At 38.4% G+C, this 16,229-nt stretch overlaps 1 protein-coding gene and 1 long non-coding RNA gene across 3 annotated transcripts in view; one reads left to right on the forward strand and one right to left on the reverse strand.

Moving 5' to 3' along the window:
* The first annotated feature begins 253 nt into the window (after positions 1 to 253).
* The window catches only part of wdr19 (WD repeat domain 19), a 51,694-nt gene continuing 35,718 nt past the window's right edge, over positions 254 to 16,229 (forward strand). The window contains exons 1-7 of one of the 2 annotated variants that reach the window (XM_031893895.1): positions 254 to 400; positions 1,212 to 1,303; positions 2,466 to 2,531; positions 2,712 to 2,837; positions 5,824 to 5,939; positions 6,644 to 6,759; positions 7,383 to 7,463. In XM_031893895.1, coding sequence (XP_031749755.1) covers positions 395 to 400; positions 1,212 to 1,303; positions 2,466 to 2,531; positions 2,712 to 2,837; positions 5,824 to 5,939; positions 6,644 to 6,759; positions 7,383 to 7,463 — 603 coding nt within the window. In that variant the 5' untranslated portion in view covers positions 254 to 394. 2 annotated transcript variants of the gene reach the window in all.
* On the reverse strand, positions 12,639 to 14,801 carry LOC116408451. Its single transcript, XR_004220940.1, has 3 exons — positions 14,373 to 14,801; positions 13,987 to 14,120; positions 12,639 to 12,868 (listed from the first exon to the last, which is right to left on the reverse strand). It is a non-coding gene; the product is annotated as an uncharacterized LOC116408451 (long non-coding RNA).

Here is a 16,229-nt window from a genome sequence, read left to right on the forward strand (position 1 = left end):
AGCAGCGCCCAGAAAGGATGAAGGATGATTATTAACCAGTCTCCTCACTGCATACCAAAGAAAAGTAATGATTTACACCACCTAAATAAAAAAAACCATATAACATATTGCCAGGCTTTCAGCTAAACTAGTTTTTTTTTAAGATAAGGCCAATGGAAATATCAGTGTCTTTTGAATTAGACATATAGCATTACATGGCGAATGACCAAAAGAAAGATGGATTTCCAGAACCCCATGCATGCCTACGTCAACAGGGAGCGCCGGGAATTACCAGATCCGCCCTTACTGATTGGCTGTCCCGTTGCCATGGAATTATGTGACGCTACGCACCATTAGCGCAAGGGGTTGCTTTGGAGACGCGCATGCGCACGAAGAGTTGACGAGAGGCGAGAGGATGAAGGTAAAAGAGGCCAGAGATTCGGGGCACACGGTGTTGGTTGTGGGGATTGTTAGAATCGTGTAACATCAGTGTAGCTGTAACTTAGCCTGTGCGTGTGGTTGCTTATGACATTTTTGAATCGCACGACTGCAGTAACCATGATAGATAGAGATGCAATATCAGGCTGGGTTGCTGAAAACTAAATGATCTTTTGTGCCGTGGGCACCAGTTTTATTTCTGTGTGTGCGTGTTTCTCTATGAGAATGGAGCTTAGCTCTTCAGGTGACTGACAATAACTTCTAGCAGTGCCAACATTCCGGATATGGGGTCCTGCTCCCTGCAATACGGCTGTGTCCCCTTATAACTGTAATTATCTTTCATCTTTAATATTGTAGGTTAGTGTAGGTTAATTATCTGATGCAGACTACACAGAATATAATGTGTGCTCTGTCACTGTCATTTCAACTGCCATGGCTCTTTCAGTAGTAACAGCTATGGTCAAAGTGTTTTTCCACATCTGCTGATGTCAGACAAGGAAAGGTTTGTTTAACGTTAATTAAAAATTACCGCATGACAACACTTGGGCCCACCTATAGTAGTGGGTTTCTCATTCATGTGACTGGGGAGCTGCAGGCAGGGAAAGAGATTAAACATTCATATTTCATCCAAAATACTTGATGTGCTGTCAGTTTTAGAGCTTGTAGCTGAACTAATGTGATTAGAAAGGTAAGCAAAGTTAGGTACAACCAAACTAGGGATATCTGTTAAAAAGTGCACCTAAATAATTTATTATACATTAACATTTTTTCCTTCATCTGTTTCTGTTCTGCAGCGTGTATTTTCTTTGACAGAAAAGAGCTTGCTGGGATATCCAATCCATTATGCCTGGCAGAGGAATTTAGGAAATTACATTGCAGTTACAGGGTAGGTTAATATGGAGACTATTGTCACTGAATGGGCAAACAAGCAGTACTAACTTTCACTGGGAACTGTCATCCTCAATTCTCGATGGTGGTTTATTTCGAACATTACAGAACAATACAGAAATTACTTAATCATAACAAATATAGTTAATTTTTTAGCACAATTAACTGTATCATTTTGTATCAAAAAGGTAAATAATGCTTTCTGCATATTTACTAGAAAAAAGGCTATAAGGACCATTGATATACAGTAGCTAAACTGCTTTTCCTTATCACTGACTATAATGCCAAAGGCACAATTATCCTGGTAAACTGGTAAATATACTGTAATAAATGTGCCTTTGGCATGAGTTTGCATCTTGGGGAACAGGCCCCTCTTTCATGTGAGTTACAGCTGAATGTGTGTGTAAAGATCACCTGAAGCTTGACAGCTACTAACCTAACAGCTACTGAATATTCACATTACAGTAATATTTACATTTCAGTATTCTAATTAGTTTTTAATTTCAATGAAAAAGGACTGTACTCACACATTTCCCCTTCCTTTTACATCTTTCATTTTTACAAATATAAACAAACCCATCATTGTCAGCTCATGTTTATATTTGTGATCATACATTCTTTTTATTATCAGATTAATAAGACACCATTTTGATCTCATGAGTTTATATCCTTTTTATGGTGAAAGGGACTCCAATTGTTTGCTTTAAGTTTAAAGTTTATGAAAATTGTGCTAGATCTTTAAAAAGATGGATCTGCAAGAATGTAAGACCAAAAACTATTACAATATCCCTTTGGCTCTCTATATTTGTTAAACTTACATATATGGGCTCAGCGATTGACTATATACTAAACAGAAGAATGGAAGTCATAGTACTGTAGAGTATTCTTATCTGATATTAACTCTGTTAACATTCCAATAGACAATGAAGTTTTCTTGTGAGCTTGATCTGAACATTTGCCATATTTTAAAAATATTAAATAAAAATTATTAATTTAAAATTTTTTAAAATAAACAGAATCTATCTGTTTTACTTTGTATTTTGTAAAACTGGAACAAACGTTTTGGTTGTGTGTCCTACTGTATATCCATGCAACACCGTGTATTTTTTTGGGGTTAAAGTAAACAACATCTTGGTCACTTTTTTCTTTTTTTTTTCCAGTGTTGACCATACCGTTAAAATCTATGATCGCCATGGACAGAAGAAAGATGAAATTAATTTACCTGGGTGAGTTTAATTAATATTGTCATTGTGTGTAGATATTTTTTACACTCTGTTTTTTGTATGTAATGAAATATATTTTGTAAAAAATGTCAGTTGTGCAGACTTGATTTTTCTTTTATGCATATGTATCTCAGTACTGCATAACTGTAATACATAATATTCAATATTTACTTCTTTATGCAGAGTGTGCTTTGCCTTGGACTGGGATAAAGATGGAAATGCACTGGCTATGGTTGCTGATAAATCTAGCTCCATCTACATGTGGGATCCCAATACCTGCAAAACCAGCCAATTAGACAGCGGTATGAGGTAAGGTGATATTTGGAGGTCTTCATTTTATTTAGAGATGGTGCTGAAAATGCAGGCTAAAAATTGGATCATTTGCTAGTTACAGTGTCTACAAAACATGTAGATAAAAAAGATAGTTAGCCATTACCATAAAAAGACTGAAGTAAATTGTCAAGTAAGTAAGTATCTAGATAACACAAAATAATCATGTGAATCTTGTTTACAAGGATTGTTGAAATTATTTAAGATCATGGAGTAAAAGTTCAGTTTCCTCTTGGAAATTCTGGCAAGGCACCTGCATCCATAAAAATGCACTTATATACAAACATCTTATTAGCAAACTTTAGTTAGGTCCCATTCTATCTATAAGACATCATTATGAATACCAATATAAGGTTTGAAAGAATTAAGTTATGGGAGAGAAGTTGGCAGTTTAAATTTAGCTTAGAAATGTATATGGCACTATGAATTTACATACATGGAGGGACAGTGCAAGGAACTATTTGTTCAGGAAGTGTCTGTAAGCAAAAGAACAACATCATGGCAACATCTTCATGGAAAACAGTACTTGAGATCAGGCATTGGTAGGATATTTACCACAAAGGATTATAGTGATGTGAAATACACTATCGCTATTTGAAAGAAGCATTAAGAGAGAGCATTTCAGCTCCAGCATTTTTATCTGAAGCCACTTACATTCTTTCCCTGACCAAACCCAACCCCTAACCCTAAACATATAGGAAAAATCCAACAATGAATTTTGAAATGATCCATAGATATGACCTGTGAAATATGTGGCTTTATTTTGATATCCGAGGTCAAGTAATTGTGTATGTACAGTGGAGGAAATAATTATTTGACCCCTCACTGATTTTGTAAGTTTTTCCAATGACAAAGAAATGAAAAGTCTCAGAACAGTATCATTTCAATGGTAGGTTTATTTTAACAGTGGCAGATAGCACATCAAAAGGAAAATCGAAAAAATAACTTTAAATAAAAGATAGCAACTGATTTGCATTTCATTGAGTGAAATAAGTTTTTGAACCCTCTAACAAAAAAAGACTTAATACTTAGTGGAAAAACCCTTGTTTGCAAGCACAGAGGTCAAACGTTTCTTGTAATTGATGACCAAGTTTGCGCACATTTTAGGAGGAATGTTGGTCCACTCCTCTTTGCAGATCATCTCTAAATCCTTATGGTTTCGAGGCTGTCTTTGTGCAACTCTGAGCTTGAGCTCCCTCCATATGTTTTCTATTGGATTAAGGTCCGGAGACTGACTAGGCCACTCCATGACCTTAATGTGCTTCTTCTTGAGCCACTCCTTTGTTGCCTTCGCTGTATGTTTTGGGTCATTGTCGTGCTGGAACACCCATCCACGACCCATTTTCAGTTTCCTGGCAGAGGGAAGGAGGTTGTCATTCAGGATTTCACGATACATGGCTCCGTCCATTTTCCCGTTAATGCGAATAAGTTGTCCTGTGCCCTTAGCAGAAAAACACCCCCAAAGCAAAATGTTTCCACCCCCATGCTTGACGGTGGGGACGGTGTTTTGGGGGTCATAGGCAGCATTTTTCTTCCTCCAAACACAGCGAGTTGAGTTAATGCCAAAGAGCTCTATTTTGGTCTCATCAGACCACAGCACCTTCTCCCAGTCACTCACAGAATCATTCAGGTGTTCATTGGCAAACTTCAGACGGGCCTGCACATGTGCCTTCTTGAGCAGGGGGACCTTGCGAGCCCTGCAGGATTTTAATCCATTGCGGTGTAATGTGTTTCCAATGGTTTTCTTGGTGACTGTGGTCCCTGCTAATTTGAGGTCATTAACTAACTCCTCCCGTGTAGTTCTAGGATGCTTTTTCACCTTTCTCAGAATCATTGACACCCCACGAGGTGAGATCTTGCGTGGAGCCCCAGAGCGAGGTCGATTGATGGTCATTTTGTGCTCCTTCCATTTTCTAACAATCGCACCAACAGTTGTCACCTTCTCTCCCAGCTTCTTGCTAATGGTTTTGTAGCCCATTCCAGCCTTGTGCAGGTCTACAATTTTGTCTCTGACATCCTTGGACAGCTCTTTGGTCTTTCCCATGTTGGAGTCTGCTTGATTGATTCTGTGGACAGGTGTCTTTTATACAGGTGACTAGTTAAGACAGGTGTCCTTAATGAGGTTGAAGTAGAAGTGTCTAACCACTCTGTGGGAGCCAGAACTCTTAATGGTTGGTAGGGGTTCAAAAACTTATTTCACTCAATGAAATGCAAATCAGTTGCTATCTTTTATTTAAAGTTATTTTTTCAATTTTCCTTTTGATGTGCTATCTGCCACTGTTAAAATAAACCTACCATTGAAATGATACTGTTCTGAGACTTTTCATTTCTTTGTCATTGGACAAACTTACAAAATCAGTGAGGGGTCAAATAATTATTTCCTCCACTGTATGTATAAATTTGTACATGCAGTGCCTTGCAAAAGTATTGAGATCCTTTTCAACCACTTCTCTAATTTTACTGGATCAGTTAAATAGTGCCACAGGTTGTGAATTAGATCAAGATAAGGGCTTCACTGGGACATCAGCTCAAGCAACCCAAAGAATATTAGTAGTTTTGTTAGGTGCTACATACAGCAGCAATCAAATTCCCCTGTGGGCCACTGATATAGAACAAGTAGGACATTTTGGTAGTAATTCTGGGGTAGCATGAGTCAAGAGAAAAGAAGCTGCACTGAAGACTAGTGAAACTGAACCCCTTTAGGTCAGGGCAAACAATAATTTAGGGAAGGAACAGTATGTTAGTTGGACTTAAGTTGGACTGGTGACAAAAGATACCAAATAATAAAAGTTGCTGTATGTACATTTTTCTTTTTCTTTACTTTGCAAAGGTAATATATTATATTTTTGTTCATGAAATATTTTGTTTTAAAAACTCCTTATTTTGATAACAGAATGACAATAATTGCTTTAATCTCTGTGCTGAAATAAATACCCAAACAATAATGGTAATTTTCACACTGCAGGGATCAGATGTCTTTCTTGCTGTGGTCAAAGGCTGGGTCATTGTTAGCTGTTGGGACATCCAAAGGAAGTTTGTTGATGTATAACCTTCAGACCTCTCGCAAGGTGCCTGTGCTTGGTAAGCAACTTTTTTTATTTGTGAAATTAAACATTTTAGGGCTATTGAAGATGCAATTGCAGCAGTCATATGTAAAAAAATCTTTATTTATTTATTTATAAAAGATGTTCCTTGCACTTCCCATATGGTTGCCTTTGGTGCATCCTGCCCCCTCTTGTGAATTTTGCGCTGCTCTCCTATTGACACAGGGGAACTCTGGAGCTACTGCCACCTCTGGAGGTAACAGTAGCTCCAGGATTCCTAAGAGGCCTGTGTCTAAATAATCGGGTCAGATGTAATTTTGATGGCAAGTGCCAGAAGTTATGAAATATGAACATCGAAGATTTTCAGTAGAACTGTGTTAGAGTCCCATCAAGTGCAAGCACAGCTGTGCAAATTTAGTTTTTTTTTTTTTTATAATAATATAGTGGGGGAGAGAGAAGGATTGAGCTTGGGGGGGTATATCGAAGTTGGGAACATTACATAGAAGCTATGTCACCATTAAGTATTCCATTCCAGAGTCTAGTACTCAGATTTACCAGGGCATCCACAGGCTAGGTGTGTAAGTTTCATTTTAACTTCTTTAATAACAAAAATCTTAAATAAAAATGTATTGTTAAAAAGAATGCTGATTGTGTCTGAAATGTGCACTTTTTATATTGTGCTTGTTCTGTGGAAGGAGCTGTACCCCTAAACCCTTATATTATTTGTTTGTTTTCCTACAGGTAAGCACACCAAACGGGTCACATGTGGGTGCTGGAGCTCTCAAAATCTGCTAGCACTTGGTAGCGAGGACAAAATGATAACTGTTAGCAATCAAGAAGGAGACACAATTCGACAGGTGCGTCTGATTATGATCCATTGTACAGGCTTGATCCTACTGAGTTAGTTCAGTATACCTGAATGCAACATGAATTACTTATTTTCATCAGTAATTCTTTTCTACCCTACATGCTACCACCCTGTGTGACATTCTGCAGAATTAAATATATATTTTTTATATTTATATATATCTATATATTTTTTTAACTGAGCTGTTTTATAGTAGGTATGCCCTGCTATGAAATATACTCTGAGCTGAAATAAGAAGTTTAAAGATCATTACTTAGACACAGTTTGAGGAGGAGGAATTTTTGCTCAGGAAATAATCCTCTTAATCCTTAAGCAGCACTTTACATAGATTTTACAGCTGTGGAGCTGTATAAGGTCCCTGTCACATTAACACAACTTACATGTCAATAGATGATCAGAATATATGGCTTCTACTGTGATATTTGATGTGAAATCTCAGAGTTGAGTGCTGCAGTGTTCAGATCCAAAAATATAAATGTTAAAAAAACAAATAACTACTAACCCACTCAGTGAATACATACAGTATATGTATGTTACTCCAGAAACACCATTTTCATATATAATGATGTCAAGTTCTAGGATATCTTGAATTTAATCCCTTTTACTTTGCAGACCTCTGTGAGGATGGATCCCAGTGATATCCAGTTCTCAGTTATGAAGACTGATGAGCGTGCATCAGCAGGCGAAAGCACAGTAAGTTGTTTATATGTAGAATGAGCTTTATTGTCTTAAACCATGGGATTGCCTGCATTTCACTGATGCCTTTGTGTTCTGTATTGTGTTTTTATTATACACTGGTTGATTGAGCTTTTTTTTGCCTGTCTTTTGGGAACAAATTTTAGTTCTAGAATGTTACAAGATGAGGGAATGCAAAAATTTCATTTTTTTTTTATTTTATCTACCCTCAGTGACCCTAATCACTTATGTCCTACCAGCACTCCTCCTTCTTTAATAAGTGCATTGGCCTCCTGCCATCTTGTCCCAGCCAGTGAAATGTAAGACCAGACAATAAAGCAGGGACTGCTAATTTTGAGCCCTGAAGTCTTAATGGAATAAAGCTTATATTGTGCTGTAACCAGGGCCATATTTACACACACACATCTATATCTATATAGACAGTCGTGTATCCATGCCTATGGTGGTAGCTTTTGGGGCTTTGGCCATGGGTGCCAATAATATATAAATAGAAAAAATTCACCCAAACCCCTGCTGGTGGAAACTAAATGGTAATATACTGTAGAGCTGTAGTCCAGCAACATATTCCACATGAATATACTGGAATTACATGTTGTCAGAGGGCTACTAGACCATGTAACAGAGAAGTAGTTTTAATTCCGGTTGTGGCATTGGGCTGACTAGCATGCCTGTGTCATATTAAACACAACTCCACCAATCTTTCCCCAGCTATATTAAGTGCTTCTACCACATGGTACTCCTGCAGCTGTTTTTCTGGGAATGCTGTACAGTCATAGTGCATCCATAGTTTTCCATTCATTCAGTTTGTGTCACACCACATGAATGTACGCATCAATTACCGTAAGTCTGGTGACAGTGTACAACCCTTACACGAATTCAGGATGAGGAAGGATGCACTGTAGGCTCCCTGAAAGGTAAATGGGAGCAAATCATATATAGCTGCTGTTTGTAATAACCAGAAAAGTACAAAGGCCCTATGTTATACCAGAAATTCTAGAAAGCTCACTGTTGCATGGTTATGTCTTAACTTCATTTTCCTAAGACTCAAGTAGAACACGAGCTCTAATGGTTATAATGATATTTTGATTGTGTATAAGAAAGTAATACACTATTTTAGATGTCACACATAATTACAGTATAAATGCACTAAAACTTACCCTTTGATTATGATATCGATTAGACTTTATGCTTAGTTTGTTCAATGGTATCCATTAGACTTTATGCTTAGTTTGTTCAATGCTCAACTTATGAGAGTGGTATCTTATTTCATTATTCATTTTCACAGTATACTTTTTATTTTCCAATATTTGTCAGTAATTCCATGAATATTCCATTCTGCTGTAGTTAATATAGACCATGATGGAATTGTGTCACCTGGCACTTCAGCTTGCATTCCATAGTGCAGGAAGGTCAAACTCAATCACATAAAAGGGCCGAAATCTACAATACAGACTTTGCATTCTCTCGCGTTTTTTTGTGTATATCGGCTACATGTGTTTTTCCGCTTGCCTAAAATATCAGCCCTACGCCACGTCTGCCATCAGCCTTAGAGTGAGAAGAAATAGGATAGAAATATTAGAATCAGCTTTTATGACAGGTGGACATCATTTTCTGTTTAATGAGTTCCAGAGACCCTCAAGCTTCTCAACAGCTGCTCAGGGCACACTGGGCCTGTGAGTGTCACTGACAGTCCAATAGAATCCACAATTAGGAACTCCTGCGACAACTTTCATGGCCTGAATCCTTATGTTATAGAGATCCTTTAGGCTGGTGCAGTAAGTCCAGTATTAAATAAAATATGACATTTCTAGCTATATGCATCTTTATGGCTAAGTTTGTGTGTAAGTACAGGGCTCCCTTGTACCCAAAAGCACTGCTTTCCGTGCCGTGAGCCTCATTCTTATTCAGAGCAGGATGCAGTAGCAGTGATGGCATTAATTGGCACAACCAGTGTCCAAGGGGCTCCACTTAGTGGCCTTTAGTGTTTCTGCAATAGCACCTAGCTATTCATAAATGCCTCCCCTGTCACCATTCATAATTATATGTTAGTAAGTGAAAGAACATGGCAAGTAGTTAAATAAAATAATCATACGTTTAAGGGTTGTAAACCCAACTATAACACTGTCCCACTACGGACTTGTTAAGGGCTGGGAAACTGTGCTTATTGTTTCCAACTCCAATTGCAGGAACAGAGAACATGGAGCCAGATTTACACTATAACTAGCTCATATAAATAGTGCAATTAACATGCTAATAATGGTGATCATTGGTGATCAGTGGTATTTACCTTAAATGTTTTAATTGGTGGGCAATTGAGATTGCCCTAAGTTTAAACCCTACAAACCTACCTGCCCTATCACGCTGCTCTGCAGGTGTCATTACTTGATGTGCGCTGAGTACTGAGTTTAAGATCATATCAGTGTTTTGATTCTACCTCACCCCATACAGAAAGCAGTTAATATCAAGGAGAAAATGTCCTAATGACAGCATTGTGTTTCAATTATAAAAGAGCTCTTGGCACCTATTTCCTATTTTCCTATGGGCGCAGTGATCTGAGTATGATACATTGGGAAAGCAGTGGATACACAGGCTGGTATAATTGAGCCGAATGGCACAACAGGTGCTGGGCAGGGGAGTTACTCTCTCCCTTCACGGTCCAGCTCAGCTAATCAAAAACACTGGGTGCAAAATGGACATCTCTAACAAACAAATACACTGAGAAGTCTTTAAATTAAAATATTTTATTTTCAGATTAGAATTCATTTTTATGGCTGAATTAGTTAAGAGTACCAAGTGCTACCAATATGAGGGTAAACCCCGGCGACATCTGAAAGGTCTTTTTCAGGAACGATACCTTCTCTGACACTCCTGTCTCTCTGTTCAGTCTACTTTTTTATCTTTATTATTCTTTTCTCTACCATTTTTTACTCTTTTCCATTTCTGACTGAACCCGCTGCTAATGATTACCACTTTTCTATAGGGGTCATTTACAAAAACCCTGAGCTTGAGAAAGGGTCCGGAGGGTCCCGAAACGTTGCTCTTTGCTTGTTTATATGTACTTGGGCAAATAAAACACAATTCTTTCACGGCTTGCATCTTCAGTGTGCTACTGGATTTTTTTGCTTTTTACAAAAACCCTGGACATGAATGCTAAAGCACTAAGGGGCCCAATTCCAGAAGCCTTCCCCAGCTCACCCCTTATGACTACACAGCTGCCAGACAAAAGTTTTTTTTGTAAAAGAACATGTGAAAAATTGGGGGGGGGGCAATGGTGGCTTGCATGAGTGTTTTATACTTTGCACTCTGCTTGGCTAATGACGCCTTATTTCCCCCTTTCCCACATATCTTTGTCTCTCTCTTACCCGGCCCCTATCATGTTATTGCTCCTTTTATCTTATCTGCACCTTCCACCCCCCTTATGGATATCTGCAATAGGATTAAAAATTGGCCAATTAGGGCTCTGGCACACGGGAAGATTAGTCGCCCGCGGCAAAACTCCCTGTTCGCGAGCGACTAATCTCCCTGAGTTGCCTACCACTGCCATCTCACCAACGAACATGTAAGTCGCCGGCGGGATGGCAGACGCGGCGGCGCGATGTCTCCCCGTGTGCCAGAGCCCTTACAGGCCACTAGCTATGACCACCCCTTCCCCCTGTGTGGAAAATGGTGAAAATAAAGGGAAAATGCTGAAAGAATCTGAGTCTACAGTCCTACAGATGTAGGATGCAGTTTGCAATGTCACTAGAGGGATACCGCTAGTGGCTTGGATTGGCCAAAGATGGAAAATTGGCTGATCACAGACCGCTAGCTATCCCCCCCTCTGGTGACATCACATATGATAAGGTCTGGAAGAAGAAGGATGTGTTGTGTGGAAAATGGTGAAAATAAAGGGAAAATGCGGAAAGAATCTGATTCTACAGTTGTTAGATGTAGGATGTAGTTTGATGTCACTAGAGGGGTACCGCTAGTGGCTTGGATTGGCCTAAAGATGGAAAATTAGCCAATCGCAGGCCACTAGCTATGCCCACCCCTATCCCCCCCTCTGGTGACGTCACAGATGATGATAAGGTCTGGAAGAAGAAGGATGTGTTGTGTGGAAAATGGTGAAAATAAAGGGAAAATGCTGAAAGAATCTGAGTCTACAGTTGTTAGATGTAGGATGTAGTTCGTGATGTCACTAGAGGGGTACCGCTAGTGGCTTGGATTGGCCAAAGATGGAAAATTGGCTGATCATAGGCCACTAGCTATGTCCACCCCTATCCCCCCCTCTGGTGACATCACAGATGATGATAAGGTCTGGAAGAAGAAGGTTGTGTTGTGTGGAAAATGGGGAAAATAAAGGCAAAATGTATTTCACTGGAAGGGTACTGCTAGTTACTTGGATTGGCCTAAAGATGGAAAATTAGCCAATCACTGGCCACATCAGAGACGAAGATAAGGTCTGAAGGAAGCATGTGTCTGCAGTTGTTAGATGTAGGATGTAGTTTGATGTCACTAGAGGGGTACCGCTAGTGGCTTGGATTGGCCAAAGATGGAAAATTAGCCAATCGCAGGCCACTAGCTATGCCCGCCCCTATCCCCCCCTCTGGTGACATCACAGACGATGATATGGTCTGGAGAGTGTAAGTTGTGCTGTGTGAAAAATGGGTAAAGGCAAGGGAGATCAACAAGGGAAAATAAGAAAAGGAAAGAGAGTTTAACAAGGGGAAATGGGGGAACTTTTTTTTTTTTTTTTTTTTTTTTTTAAACAATAAAACAAAATAGCCACTGGGGAAGTACCTGGATGTTAAAGAGGTGATGGAATTAGAGGACAATACCCACTTTCAGATTTTTGCTAAGGTGTTACCTATGGTATATTTTGCGGGTGAATTTAGCACAGACAATATGTACTGCAATATGTCCTGCCTCTGTGCCACTCTGTTGGAATTTTGATTGCGGCAAAAGGTTTAAAAATTGATGTTTTTCAGTGGCTTAACAAATAGGAGAAACAGTAAAAAACATTAATAGGCAGATGGTATAAACATGGCCTTTCTGCAGTGATGTTGGCTGCAGTACTACAAACCTGTATCACACACATCAGATGGTATATGTGCGAGATCTTCCTTCGGGCGGCAGCTTAACCTATAAGGCAGAGCAGAACAGCTATATATATATATACATATTAGTATAACAGATATCTAGTTATTGCCTGCGATGAGGTGACAGTGAAACCAGCAGTGGGATCAGTTTCACAGAGTAAAATGGCAATAAATCGTACCTGCTCACCTCGGTAGAAGGAGTATGTTATACTTTACCCGATGATACAGGATGAAACAGGGAGGCAGGCGAATGAGGCAGATGTTAGCTCTTCTGCTGGTGGAATGTCTGCAGAACTGTTTGAGGGGCATTTGGATGGGATGAACCTGAAAAAAAGACATGTTCAAGTAAACTATAGCTAGTTTTGGTGTGCAATATATAGTCTATATTAAGGCTATAAGTAAAAAGATTGCATGGCATGAAGCAGAAAGGTATGTCAGAAAAGCGTCTGCTCTATTATAGTATCTGAATCCCTGTAAGTTACACCAACAGTTCTACACAAATGGAATACAATTATCTGTAGGCTATGTTGGTAGATGCAGAACCTATCACAGAACTGAAACTTTTATAAGCACAGTTGTCAAATTAGCTTTTAGCAGCTGGTGTCATTCTGAGACAACTGATCTGCAAGTGGTTTTCATTGTTTTTTAAGGTTTGTTAATGTCTTTTTGTTGTGCAGCTGTGAGTCTTGGAATTTTAAATGCTGCATACTTGCTAGTGCTTTATTATTCCAGTAACTGGGCAGATTTGTACGTAAAAATGAAAAAAGAATCATGGAGGGGGGAAAGTTAACCAATAAAAAAAAACAAAATTGTTAGATCAAATTAAATTTAAAAAAAAGCTATGGCATTGACACTCAATTGTAGCAGCACCTTAGATTAGTGGTCCCACTCACAGTTGTCATTGCCAACAAACTAATAGTGTGACGATTATACATACTGAGAGCTTAAAAATATGTTTTCAAAAACGCATAACCTAGGTGTAGTTTTTCACGAATGGCACCAATAGAAGCAGCATTTAAAGGAATAGGTTTTTAATAATATTTGCAAAATATTGTCCTCTTGAAGTTTACATCTTTGTGATAGAAAAGTTAGGATCCAGTCTAAGACCTTTTTGACAGCTTTAGGAGTCATAGTAAATGTTGCGGAATTGGGTTGTGTGGTAGAAACTGCCCTATTTATCTGTAAGCAGCATTTCCATCCCTTTACCATCCCATACCATTACTATTTCCGAACTAGATTTACATATTGGCTAACAGTGTGCCAGAGCACATTTGTATCTTTTTTAACTTGAATTTACTGAGTTCTCTTGTTGCCTCCCAACATTCTGAGACTGAAAATAAATAACAGGTGCTGCACCTTGTGGTTAAAAACAAACCAAAGTCATTGTCTAATCTGACCTATTGGTTCTATTAATATTATTTTATCCTGCCTCACTTTCTTACCTCTGTGCTGGTACAAAGATGTATTATTCCTGCCAGCTTGGATCCACATAGTCAAAGTTCTTCAGTATGCGGATCACACCAGCGTTGTCTTCGGTGAACGGGTTGTCATTCTTACTGAGCCCCTTAACTGATCTCTGTAATAAATAATAGAAATGCAATAGTTATTCCCTTTAATCAAGGTGATATCAAATGTTCTCTAATGACCACTGGCATAAACCTAAAGAGAGAAGAATATAAACATGCCATGTAGCACTTCAGCACTATTAAACAACACTTTGTATATTGTTATTATTGCAAGGGCAGGTGAAATGACAAATGTTAAAAAACGCAAGTGAAAAATTAATATATTTAATTTGCTCAAACAGTAACCAGAATTGTGCACTTACAATTAGTGGTTTTACAGGGGGCACCAGTGCTCTTTTTTCCACTTCCACCCAATTAGTTGATGAATAAAATGGGTGGTCCCGGACTTTGGCGTACACCCCAAGCCGTTCGTTGGCATTCTTCCTCAAGAGCTAAAGCAAATAATAAATAGTTATTTTTAACTACATTTTGTTCAGTAAAATATTTACATGGAAAATCATATGACTGCTGGTAGGTAAAGGCTTGTTGTGACCCTTGTTGGCATCCAGAATATCAGTTCACAACTGCAGATAATGATCTTTTACACATGATAAAGGGTCTAATTCCTACAAAATCTATGTACTGTTTGTTTGTATAAATACAGTCTCAATATGCCAGTCTGCCACTGTGAGACATTGCGTATTTACTAAATAGCCTGATTGTGGCATTGCAAGCATAATGCATTGTTGGGCAATATATAATACAGCAGTTTTAAGTTTAGAGAGTTAGAAAAATACTGCTGTGAGCAGTATATTTAAATATAATTGGGTAAGTATACAGACTCACACAAAAACTCACCATAACTAACTGTACCTTCTATATGCTGTCTATATGTAGTTTCTAGGTTAACACTGGCACTCAGTGTGATGGCACAGTGTAATGTTGTGCTGGTTTTGAAAATATAGAGGATACTTCCCTCTAAAGAATATCTTGAACTAATTATTGGGTGCTCGCTGCCTCTGTAGAACCTTTATAGTCACAACTGTAGCAGTAAATTAAATACCTTAGAAACAAAGTGTTTGCATAACATTACTAACCTTATGTATGAGGTCACACAATTCAGCCCCAAGACATTTGGGATACTCCGGCTGCCCATTGATTGTATCCTGATTAAATGGTAAATAACCAGTAGCCATTTCATACAGGATGACACCAAAGGACCACCAGTCAGCCCCTGAGTTATGTTGTTGGTCTAACAAAACCTTAAAAAGAAAGAAAAGATTATTTATCAACCTGTAAGAAGAAACTTCTAAGACACATACTTTTATATATTATTCCTAACTCATTTTTATCTGCAACTCTTCAAGTATTAGACTTTGATTTGGCAATCATAGAGTGAGAACTCTGAGTGAATGGTTATGTTCTTGCTCAAGGTTTAAGGAAACCAGGCAGGCGTGTTCTACAGCTACATGGCACTTGCTGTTAAATAAAACATATTCTAAGTATTATAATAAGCAAATGTATGGGAACTGATAATCTCACCTCTGGGGCAATATACCCTGGTGTGCCATAGTACCCACGGCATGTCTCAGGGCTGAATATGTTGGTACGTGCAAGGCCAAAATCTCCGATCTTCACATGGCCTTCTTCATCCATCAAAATATTTTCTGGCTTGAGGTCACTATAAGACATATAAAGGACAGTTTATAGCATGTTACCAGGAGGAGCAATAAAAGGACTTCAGGAAAAATCGATGAGTAGGCTTTAATAGTGGACAAATAAAACACCCCGAGAGGCAGCAGGGATACAATATAATGAATTAACATTATAAGGGCCCGATTCACTAAAGTCTTAAATAAGGAGTGCTATTTATAGCATGCGTTAAAAATCTTATCACTTCTTATTTTTCGCTCGATTCACTAAAAGGACACTTGTCATAATTAAGAAGCGATGTTCTTGGCGTTATTTATCTTACGATGACATATTTTAATGAAAAAAACTATGCGATAAGCGTTTTTGACCTTTAGTGAATCGGCCCCTATAACGCTTATCGCATAGTTTTTTTCATTAAAATATGTCATCGTAAGATAAATAACGCCAAGAACATCGCTTCTTAATTATGACAAGTGTCCTTTTAGTGAATCGAGGGAAAAATAAGAAGTGATAAGATTTTTAACGCA

Source organism: Xenopus tropicalis, chromosome 1 (assembly GCF_000004195.4).
Source record: "Xenopus tropicalis strain Nigerian chromosome 1, UCB_Xtro_10.0, whole genome shotgun sequence".
NCBI classification, from domain to species: Eukaryota; Metazoa; Chordata; class Amphibia; order Anura; family Pipidae; genus Xenopus; species Xenopus tropicalis.